This window comes from Cottoperca gobio, unplaced genomic scaffold (assembly GCF_900634415.1).
Source record: "Cottoperca gobio unplaced genomic scaffold, fCotGob3.1 fCotGob3_195arrow_ctg1, whole genome shotgun sequence".
Taxonomy (NCBI): Eukaryota; Metazoa; Chordata; class Actinopteri; order Perciformes; family Bovichtidae; genus Cottoperca; species Cottoperca gobio.
The window spans coordinates 183,941-195,970 of record NW_021166836.1 but is presented as its reverse complement, the minus strand read 5'-3'; the positions used below and the strand labels follow the sequence as shown (position 1 = coordinate 195,970).

The following is a 12,030-nucleotide window of genomic DNA, read 5'->3' as shown; positions in this document are numbered from 1 at the left end:
GATGTTCAAATTATGCTCTAAACATACATTGTGGTGTGACCTTCAAAACCACTGGTATCCACTCGCAAGGCATCTCGTGAATATGAGCTGGCACGGCCTGTGCAATGATGTGACGTGTAGAGATCAGCAAACACACAGTAACCCCTTTAAGACGAATCTAAAGACAAGTCAACCTCACCGTGCTGTGTAGCAGTGCGAAGAGTTGAAGTCACTGAGCCAACAACAACGCTCACCGACTGAAACCGACACATTTTACAGCTCGTGTGATATTTACAAAGTCATGGCTTCATATTTCTGGGTTTTTATTGTTAAGACTTCACAAGCTTCAGATGTTGATCTTGTCTGATATGTGAGTTATGATTCGATCTACACACATCAATGATATACCTGTAAACTACAGGTGTCAATGAAACACACACTGCTGACACAAACCCTAATGATCAGTCCAGGTGGTTATAGAACTATAAACGACTGAACCCAACTGTGCCTCTGATTGGCCGGTTCTAGTTGTCTCTGTTGGTTGGGATCAGACACGAGGAGTGAGACCGGGTCATGCCTTTGCAGTTATTCTAAATAATTAGCCATATGTGCTTCTGTTTTTTGCAGGGAGTGTATGTATTTTCGGAGCAATAGGACATTTTTCTGACTGTTAGTGTTTCAGAATAATTGCATAGCTCCCCCTGTGGGCTGTTCTCATGCACAGCAGTGTTTGAGCTAAATGCTAACGTCGGCATGCTAACATCCTGAGTTTTAGTACCATGTGCAACATCTTAGTTTAGCGTGTTAGCACAGGAACAATACTTTCATAAAATGGATTACATCCAAAGTGTGTCCAAACTGTATTTTGGCAACAGGAAGAAGAAAGGAAACGCAGCTACAGAACATATCTGATGTGGACATAATCCACATATGAGACGCATGTGAATGTCAGTCGTGAAGAATCAACGGTCAGCACGCAATCACATGTTCACAGAAGCAGAACCTGCAGGAAGTAGTTAACATTTTATTAAAGCTGGCATCATGTCTCTGACCAGCGGAGGCTCAAAGGATCAGAAGCAGGTAAACCATGTCAGCCATGAACAGCTGTATTTGCTCACTGTACGTGAGTACAGTTGAGCAAGTGAACACCTTATCTGTAACAGATGAATCGTGGATTTGAAAGCAAAAATGTGTGTTAGGAGCCAACAGTGTAATGATATCAGAGACCCTCGCAGAGAAGCTTCAGAGGCGAAGGTGCTGCCAAGATGACCGAAGACGATGTGACTCAGCCTGGAGATATTTCAAGAGGCAAAGTCAAGAAGCACAGGTCGTAAACTAATACAACTTTATTAAAAAGATTCTCTTCAATACAGTTCTGCTGTTTTCATGTGTTGGTGAAGGAAAGCGAGGAAGAGAAGGTCAAATCTGGACTCATGACATCACTTGGTTCGCTTCTCTCTCTTAAGGTGGAGTAAAGAATGTCAGGTAAGAGGAGTCGGAGCAGAAAGAATGAGGTTATCAGAGGTCATCCTCTCTCGCGCATCACAGCTGCTGATGTTTCCTGCTGCTGTACAGCTGGATCAGCATCTTTTATTTTTGTATTTGCTCAAATCATTTACTGATTATCGAATAATCTGCGGATTATCGTTTTGCTTAATCCTTTAATCTTTGGTTTATAAAATGTGAGAAGATTATGCAATAAGCCCATCACCATCTCATAAAGCATGGTGACATTTACAAATGACTTCAGTCCAAAACCTGAAGATATTCATTTTAATATCAGATAAGAAAAGCAGGAAATCTTCACAACTGAGATGCTGGAGCTGATAATTAAATAAATTATGAATATTTGTGCTTATAACTATAATTATACAGCGCTTTAAGCAGCTTATAATGCATTCAAAGGGGGTTTATAATGCAATATAGACATGCGTCATAGAACCGTCGAGATGCTGCTAGTCTCAGTGAGTGCTGCTGGACTCGTCCGGGTGTAAATGTAAATGTAAATAATACTTTAAAGCTCCAGACATTTCTCATTTCTGTTTCTCCAACACAACACATAACAATGATGATCCCACCGGCGGAGCTGGATCACTGCAGCAACACAAGTATGTAAACAATCAAATCAAGCATGACTTTTATCATCATCATCCCTGAGTTAGTGTTAGTGAGAGCCTGCTGCTCACGCACTGAGATATTATGGGTATTATCTGCTGCAGTAATGAGCCATGCAGGGTATTCAAACCAGACGCGCCAATCAAGTGAGAAGTTTAGAGTGTAGTGGAGCCCATCGTCCTGTCAGAGCTCAGTGTTTAGAGAGAGAAGGTTCAGAAACCTGCAGAACATCATCTCATCATCAGAAACCTGCAGTAACTGCCAGCACAGACAATACAGAGACTCATGCATAAACATGCCAGCTCACACACACACACACTAACACTCACATCACTCAGAATCTGGCTACGTACCGTGTATGTTTGGATTGGCACGGCTGAAATCTGACCTCTAGCGTAGACAGAATAAGAACACGACGCGGGCGAGAACAATAGAAATGTAGAAATCGAGCTGATTCACGCTCATCGCTGTGAAAACCACAGCGGAGGAGGAGGAGGAGGCGTGCGGCCACTGAAGTCTTTGTTTAGACGGTGAGAGCAGCGAGAGTTTACTTCTGCACAACACCACAAAACCCTCTGAGACAGAGACATTACCTCCACATGTGGGCATGTGGAGAACAGTCCGCAGAAGAAGACAATAATGTCGAGACCTCGAAGATGTTCCCAGTGCTGTGACAAGAGTCGGACAGTTTGAACGCAGCTTCTATCTTATATCTCTTCAATATCAAAGGATCTTTCATTGAATGCATTTATTTAAGTGCTACTATTATTTAAGAACGATAAGTACCATAATTTGCTTCACTGTTTTCATAGCAACTAAACCCACTTTCTTTGAGAAGGTGTGATTCTTTCTCCGAATGGTTAACATGTCATTTTGAATCAAGGCTCTTGGAAAACCAATGTTCCCAGATTATTTGAATGCGAGAGAGTATTACCAGGTGAAGAAATACGAGAAGAAAAGCAGAAATGATTGGAGAATGTCCAGCCTGTCTGAACACGGCAGAGCGGTGGGTGCAGATTAGACCGTTAGCCTGACCAGCTCTCGGTCAAATGCAGTTTAAAAACCTCAATTGTCAAATCACAGTTTAGCAGCCCTAACAAGGCACGGCAGGCCCGTAGAGCTCGGGACATTTGTTTTAGTGTGTCGGGCTGTGGTAGTTTCCCCTCTCCTCAACCAGCCTGCTCAGAAGACTGATGCTTAGGCAGAGGGCGTTGGCGTATTGATATCGATGCACAAGGCACCTTTTCGTGTCCGTATGAAACATTTAAAGCTAAAGTCTGCTAAACACTGGAACATGCACTGTGTTGTGTATCGTGTGAATTATTCTTACAGACAGCGTTACGTCACCAAATCAACCTTCTGCGTCAAGATAACGCAAAGGCTGAACAGCGAAAACACAAGAGCAGGAGCATAAGACATGATGTCTGACTGTGTGTTCATCTGCTCTGGAATAAGATGAAGCATCGTTAGCATGTTCAGCTAACTAGCTCACCCACATAATGTTGGCAAATTGCCAAAGCAAGGACCAAAAAGAGCACACACAAAATGGACAGCTAGCACAGAGTGTCGTGATTTTATCAGCTGCTGACGTAACTTCCATCCAGACAAACTAAAGTTAAACCTGCAGTCTGCTGCTCACTGAAACTGAACGCACGTCATATGTATGAGCAGACACGATGGATGAATCTGTTTACCAATGAAGAATGAATTTGATCCAGGTGGAAAGGAAAATACAAGCTCATCTAATCCGCCTCCTCCAGCAGCTCTCCTGTAGAGCCACAGATACAAGAAGACGCAGAGCCTGTTACAGTCTGAGCCTGACAGTAAACAGATCAGATGTTCTGGCCTCACACCAAACCTAGTGCCTCATTTATTAAAGGATCTTCTTACACCAACAGCCCGATCCGAGGCAAAGTTCGGCTTCGGAAGAAATCTAAACGTCAAAATGAGCGATTAACGTTGGTTTTCTCCTGTGTGATGTATCACGAGCTGAAAGTCTTTCTGCCACAGCGTCTGCATTTACCTGATTTATGTCTTTCAACCTATGTTTTGAGATGCTCATATGATAGGGTATCAAAGGATATCTTCATGAATTAGACCTCTGGAGAGTGTAAAGAAGGAAGAGCAAGACAGGACCCACTTTCATGATGATATACCTTTCAAAGACGGACCCATGCTCCCCTCACAACTTATGATTTGGTTGTTAAACTTAGTTTGGTGTCTTTATTCACTTTCCTCTGAATAGATGCAATAAAGATAACTGATCACATCCTCTTCTGCCAGTTTACGTGTCAGGTTTTAATCCAGGCCCGGCTCTCGGAGGACGATACCTTTTCGTTTTCGCTCTGGAACCAAGTGGAGGAAGTTCCCGTTCAAATGTAGTTGTGCTGTCACAGAGCCAGGCTGCTGGGAGACATTGTGCAGAGGACTGCAGCACAAGCAACGTTTTAACAAGGTCGTTCAAAACTCACATTAGTCACTTGGAGTTAGAATAAATTACGGGCAAACAATCTGTCTCTGGTCTTCAGAGAGTCGCTTAGATATCGAAAAGAAAACATCATCATCTCGACTTCTTGAAGAGCAGTTCTTGTTGTTTCTGCATCTTTACTGACGATTAGTCAGCCAGACAAAAGCAGGCCAACACCAGAACATAAAAACAAACACAATGCTGTTAAAGTCCAACCGCATTGCTATCGTTGCCAAATGTTTTTACAAATAACCCCATAAATGTTTCGTGTGCCAGCATTAAAAGCAGTTTTCTCTACACAGTTCTTTCACAGAAGTCCTAAAAGGTCTTTGTGTAATTAATATAAAGTATGTTTTTGTAAATAAAATGAATCGCTGTGAAGGTGTAGACCAGGGGTGTTAAACATGGGGCCCGCGGGCCAAAACCGGCCTGCCAGAGGGTCCAGTCCGGCCCGCGGGACGACTTTACAAAGTGTAAAATCAGTTGTTTTGATCATAAAGTAAAAGCCTTTGTAGATACACTGTGATCTGTAAGTTGACGAGTAGTCAGATATTGAACTCCTTTAGCCTGAGGGATATCTGACAGAAACATACGAGTCACAAACATGTGGAGTTGTGGTTATTTACAGGTTATCATGCTGTGATGTTACTGGTCCGGCCCACTTGAGATCAGATTGTGCTGCATGTGGCCCCTGAACTAAAATGAGTTTGACCCCCCTGGTGTGTAGACCAATGCCTCCCCATTGAACTATATGCCTTTTTATATACAAATGAGTTTACCCAAGAAGCAGACAAATAATTCAACCCAACACTTCAAAAGTAGAACAATTTCGCAGGAAGACCTTGAACGCTGGTTCAATCTGAGTGAGGATCTTCAGAACATTATAATTCTTCTCTCCCAAGTGGATATATAGTTTCCAAAAAAAAAGGAGATATAGTGTGTGAAGTTCTGGAAATGACACAGTGGGGGGGTTAGTGGTTACAGAAACAATTACATAGCTGCAGAAAACTTTCTGTTTCAATCCTCCCGACAGACATCAGCAGCCTCTGGTTCTGTCAAAGTGTCCTTGAGCAAATCACTGTTCTGGGAAAGCCAGTGCGCTGAATGCCAAAAATATAAATGTGTAGTGTAGAGTAATTCACACTTAGGGTTATTAGACCCAGTGGAAAACTCAGCTGGGAGTCTTACCTCAAACACGTGCTGTTCTTCCCCCCCGCCGCCACACAGGGATACTCCACCGTCAAGATCTTACTATCCGGACACTCGGCTCTGAGGAAAGAAAGACGCATGGAAACAAATGTGATCGACGGGCACTGTGTGTACTACATCCAGCAGACCTATATGGAATCATAAAACACAGAGAGAGAGAGAGAGAGAGAGAGAGACTGCATTCTGTCTAATATCCAGCAGGGGGCGACTCCACTGGTTGCAAAAAGCAGTCAGATTGTGTAGAAGTCTATGAGAATTCATTGATTTATTACATTTTTCTGACGAGTTTAAGGTTTTAATCTCTAGTTTCAAGTCTTTTTCAACACAGCATGATGTTCATGAATTATGGTATTTAGAGTTAAATAGACAATAAAGTAGGGTATGCTTCAGGGCGGGGCTACCTTGTGATTGACAGGTCGCTACCACGTGTAGGCCAGTTTGGGTGCTCTCCGTGTGTTTGTCTTGGATCTTTAACCTTTTTGTGTTTTCAGTTCATGAAAGTTATTTTGTTGTCTTTGCAGCCAATTGGTTGAACTTTGCTCCACCCTCCCAAAAAAACTCAAGACGGCCAAAAACAGTATTCCAGAAACCAAAGGGTGAAGTCGCAGCGGTTTTACACAGTCTGTGGTTAAACGGTACTTGGAGTTGAAAGGCTACATTACACAGCACTGTACGTACATGGCATCATACTGGAGTCTGCCCGATGCTGGAGTTCTGAGAAAGAAAATCTGAAAAGAAAATCTCAAATGTGACGATTTACTGCTTTTTATCTGTGTTTTTAGTTTTTAGTTGTTTTTAGTGTTTTTAGTGTTTTTAGTGTTTTTAGTTTTTAGGAAGCTATCAAACTAAACTAAATAAATGTATATTACATATAAAATGCAAATACACACGTGTGTTTATACCTCAATTTTATAGTTTATAGTTATAGTATAGTCAATTTAATGTATTAAACATTTGTATTTCCTTTTCAAAACTTTTCCACTAATTAACTCCAGTGACTGTCAGACATCTTTGTTTTGCATTTTTTCTAATCTTTGTTTTTGTAAACATGCAAATTCCATTTAGTTCAAACTGACTTGCTCTTTTTTTAAACATCTTCTGGACAACGCAAGAAATGCCAAGAAAATCCCATTAATAAACAACATGTATTAAAGCCAGTGCCAAAGCAATGCCATGTAAAGACTCTTAAAGGCACACAGCTACATTATATAGCCTATAGAAACGTGAGTTTAAACCTGAGGGTATTTGATGTCTTGTGATGTTAGACAAGGTGCCATGATGGATAAAAACTGAAGCGGGTGTCTTGATATCTGCGGGTTAACCTGCTGTGCAGCGGTTTCCTCTTCTCCCCGAAATATTGGGTGCATGTGCTCCACACATCCTCCTCCTCCCCACCTCCTGACCTGCTGTGTCCGGGCACCTTAATAGCATCTGTCATGTTTTGTCTGAACACAAGTAACATTTGGCTCTCTGCACCGCGGCCGATTGCAACCATTTGGAGTTTCCCTTTTGCCTTTTGCATCTCCTTGAAAATCACATTAGATTCGAGGCGCTGCAGCGGTTCATCCAGGGGTCTGTTCTCTGACAGGCTGCTCTCACAGTATGCCGTAAAACCAATAAAACACAGACTAAACTCTATTACGGCTGTTGGCACTGTGCGCTAATCTGACAGTGCTTGTTTTGAGTTTAAATTAAAAGTCGAAACAAACAAGTAATATGAGAGGAGTGGAAGTTCCCAAGACGTTCACAGGGCTTTAATCTCACATTCATCTTTAAAACCGCATCAATTCATTCAGACTCTGTTGGAAACATTTACACATTAATGCTGCTTCTGAAACGTTTTGTTGAAAACTCCACATTTGTAAACTCACTATATGCCTGATTATTTTCTGGATGATGTTTTGGCTTCATCAGATTTATTGCCGTTCATTCACAAAAGATCAAAACATTTTTAGGATCCTGTAATCAGAAGACTTACCTCGAGGTGTCCACAGCAAGCGTCGCCCTGATAGAGCTGGCACCAGATTCCCACAGGAAAACAAAACAGATAGCGCCAAATGGTAAAAGAGTCGCACCATAAAGTTGACCCATGTCCCCTCTGCGCTCCGGGACAGATGATCTGTTCAGGGGAAAACGCCTTCTCGTCAGCAAAACGCCAATTTTGTCATCTGTCAGTGTCCCGCGCGAGTGTCAAAATATCAGAAATCCTTTGCCAAGTATCCCGCAGAGGAGACGCACATGGAGCCTGTGGGATAAGTGATGAGCGGTGCGTCCGGAGCCCCGTCCCAACTTTACGCACTGAGGCAGAGACCCCTTGGAGAGCTACTGAAGGGTTTACAGCCCAGTGTGTGCGCACTAATCCCTCCGGATTTACATTCCTGCCTTTAAAGAGGAGACTGATTGTAGACCCGCACTGCCTATTGGTTGTGATGATTTATAATAATAATAATAATAATAATAATAATAATAATAATAATAATAATAATAATAATAATAATAATAATAATAATAATAAAGTTAAATAGTGACCATAATAAAAAATACATTTAAAAAAAATAAAGAATTACCTAAAAATGTCACGACATTGCTGTAAACTGGGAGAAAATTCAGACTTCAGGGGCACTATTGGAGGCTGTGAAATGTGAAGAAATGGGTTAATGAGATTAAAATGTCTAATATGGAACAGAAATCTCTCACCACCATGTTTGGATTAACTGTTTTGGAACAACCAGTTCATTTGTTTGTGTTTATGTGGACGGTAGCAGAAGATACACGATGTACTTTGGTCCCAAACCACTTAAGATTCATGAAGGAGCCACACTTGGTCATCAGTTCCTTTAAAGACTTGAATTGCAGAGATTTAACAACGTGTGATGTTGTCTCTGTTAGGACTCCGGCTGAATGAGCTGCAGCTGTCTGAGAGTTTTTTTAGAAAGACCAGAGAAAAGCTCACCACGTATGAGAACCAAGACGAGCAGCGACTTTCAGTCTTTCCTCTTTGCCACCAAAAATGAAATATTTTTCATTTTACACACACACACGCACACACACACACACACACACACACACACACACACACACACACACACTGTTGATTTGGTCAGTGCATTTATTCATGCTACGAAACAATACTTATTTGACGTTACATACATAAATGTGAGTGTCATCGGCAAAATGATGATATGAAAATGTGTTGTTCCAAGCATCCGCAATTTATTTCTATGAACTATGAAAAATTCATAGCAATAACAAATATGTTGCATCAGATGAGACCTAACTTGGTGTAGACTCCACTTGTGTTTTAGGAACCACAAGATCCAATAAGCGCCGGGGCTCGGAAGAACTGAAAGATGTGCTGCAGAGAATTGACTGTGTGTTGCTCATGATTTGTTATGTTTCATGCATATTAGATTAGAAAATGACCCCTTTATATAAACAGGTAGACATATTGTCTGTGATTGGACTTCACTGCTCACGAGTGTGTTCAGAGTGTGTCATGTTTCCAGTTTTGAATGTTTCACAATGCAAGTACTTGCAAAAATGCAAGTTTCGAAATAAACAAGATAAACCTTATCCAAACACATTTATCTATAGAGTTTGGTTTGGAAAATAGGCTAAAGGCAAAGGGAAGAGGACTTAAAAATAGAATTAGAGAACCCTCCATGTAGAGCTCAGTTTTCTTTGCATAATTATCCACTCATTATGTGTTTTTAATCCTACATACAATCACAGGCTGATTACTTGTCATCAGCTTTTAGAGTTGGACTGCTATCTGATTAACCAGCACACAATGTTCATTATTATGATGAATTGCAATCTGCACATTATCATAAATGAACTCATGTGAGTCCTGTTGACTGTACAAATTAGTTTATTTTTATTAGTGTTGAAAAGAATATTCTTCATTTCTTTCACAGGTCTTTATATTACTGTGAAATGACGTCTATCATGTGCAGCCAAGAAAGCGCTGTGTCTATGTCTGCTTAACATATGGTTAATATGAAATAACATCACTGCAAACCAGAGCCTATCCTAGATGAGTAATTGACTGAAATCAGAGCCAAATTGTTCAGTATTGCAAAACAGAACTGTAATGATGGGATGTAGGGAGTAGGCAGAGTCAGGTCACAGAAGCAGGATCGAGGAAACCGAAGGCAGAAAACAGGAACAGGATACACAAGGAACAGGATACACAAGGAACAGGATACACAAGGAACAGGATACACAAGGAACAGGATACACAAGGAACAGGATACACCAGGAACAGGATACACAAGGAACAGGATACACAAGGAACAGGATACACAAGGAACAGGATACACAAGGAACAGGATACACCAGGAACAGGATACACCAGGAACAGGATACACCAGGAACAGGATACACCAGGAACAGGATACACCAGGAACAGGATACAACAGGAACAGGATACACCAGGAACAGGATACACCAGGAACAGGATACACCAGGAACAGGATACAACAGGAACAGGATACAACAGGATACACCAGGAACAGGATACAACAGGAACAGGATACAACAGGAACAGGATACAACAGGAACAGGATACAACAGGAACAGGATACAACAGGAACAGGATACAACAGGAACAGGATACAACAGGAACAGGATACACCAGGAACACCGCTGGAACTCTACGACACAAAGGTACGAAGACGAACTGGCAACGAGAGAAACATTACACACAGACTAAATACACCACGAGGTGGGCGGTGTAGCGAGACACAGGTGTAGACACTGACGAACAGATTGGAAACACCTGGGGGCAGGAAGTAGCCACAACTGAAATGAGAGAGAACAGGTAAGTAACAAAATAAAACAGGAAGTACAAACAATAAACATTTAACGGAACCCTTACAAGAACCTTTTCAGAAAGAAACTCGTAATCCTGTAATACATTTTAGTGACATACACACACATCCCTTAGGAAGTATAGTAAGAATGGCATTATGGAGGATAATACACACTGAGTATCACACACAGCGGTTCTTATGATATCTTATTCTTATCTTATTCCTCATTGTTAAGCAACATCCGTCCGGAAACAACTTGCTTAGGTTTAGACAACACAACCTCTTGGCTAGGTGTAAGAAAAGATCTTGGTTTGGGTTGAAATAACAACTGGAAGGTCGACGTTACCGGGCAAATAAGTCAAAGTTTGGGTTAAAATAACTAGAAGTTTGGAGGTTTTGTGATAAAACAATGAATTCTGGTTTCACATGGAACTGTGTGAAAGTCACCTTGACCTCCTCCCTACGTGGACCCCATCGCTCTTTCTTTTCTACTTCCTGGTACACAATTAAGTCACATATGAATTTATTTTGCAGATACAAACTCTGCAAACTTTGAGAGCAGCTCGACATAAAGTCCTATCTGATTAAAAACACTCCCTCGTCCCTCAATATGGTATTTTATTAAATCGGTTGCCAGTTGCGTTGAGTTTCTGGTGATTCCCTAGAAGAAGTAATGGGTTATTCCATTTCTGTGAGATCAGAACTGACCAATAGTCACCGCCGTGGTCAGCGGATGGTCAGGCGATGTTAGGTAACTCTGTACTCAGTCGCCGTCTATTCCTCCGGTGCATGGGGTTCTTGGCCACCGTTCAATAGAAACAGCTGGTTTTATTCACCACAAATGAATCATGTTAGAAATACACATGCACTCACTTACACACACACACGCCGTATACATGCATGGACAAGGTAACTTGGTCGAGCACATCAGATTTAACTGCACACTCTCTTTGGCTCCATTCCCTCTAGAATCAAATGAATTCATAAAAATATATAAAGCAACATTACAAAAGAACCGCAGCAGAATGCAGCTGTTGAAATGGCCGTCTGTGCTTCATTATTACGACCACACAGGCCACGGCTCCTCTTGTTCCCACGCAGGAGAGTCTCCTTTCTTGGTTTACTTTGGTTGTGTTTTTTATTTGGTGTTTGTCTTCTGCTTATAAGGAGGCTGAAAGAAATGTGTTTCTGATTGAGGCCTGGGGCCACATTCTGCATCGCAACCAACTTCTTGTCATTCACGTCTAATTTTGGAACACTTAAAAGCCAAAACATTTATCCTTAACTTCCCCAAATGGAGAGCGGATTTTAAGCTTTGTTCATCATCACCTTGAGTCGCTGTGAAGAAAGAGAATTGACCTCTGAGTACCGAGCAGTGCTTGAAGTATATCGTTGAATGATTATGTTTTCATGCAACACTTATCAGCTAATTACTGCTGATCAGCT

The 12,030-nt window shown here is 41.5% G+C and overlaps 1 protein-coding gene across 1 annotated transcript in view; it reads right to left on the bottom strand.

The window, feature by feature from the left end:
* LOC115004836 (collagen and calcium-binding EGF domain-containing protein 1-like) overlaps nucleotides 1-7,861 on the bottom strand; it is a 34,622-nt gene extending 26,761 nt beyond the window's left edge. The window contains exons 1-2 of the mRNA XM_029426539.1: nucleotides 7,749-7,861; nucleotides 5,750-5,830 (exon numbers count right to left, since the gene is read on the bottom strand). Coding sequence (XP_029282399.1) covers nucleotides 5,750-5,830; nucleotides 7,749-7,861 — 194 coding nt within the window. The remainder of the gene's footprint in view (nucleotides 1-5,749; nucleotides 5,831-7,748) is intronic.
* Between the last annotated feature and the right edge of the window lie 4,169 nt (nucleotides 7,862-12,030).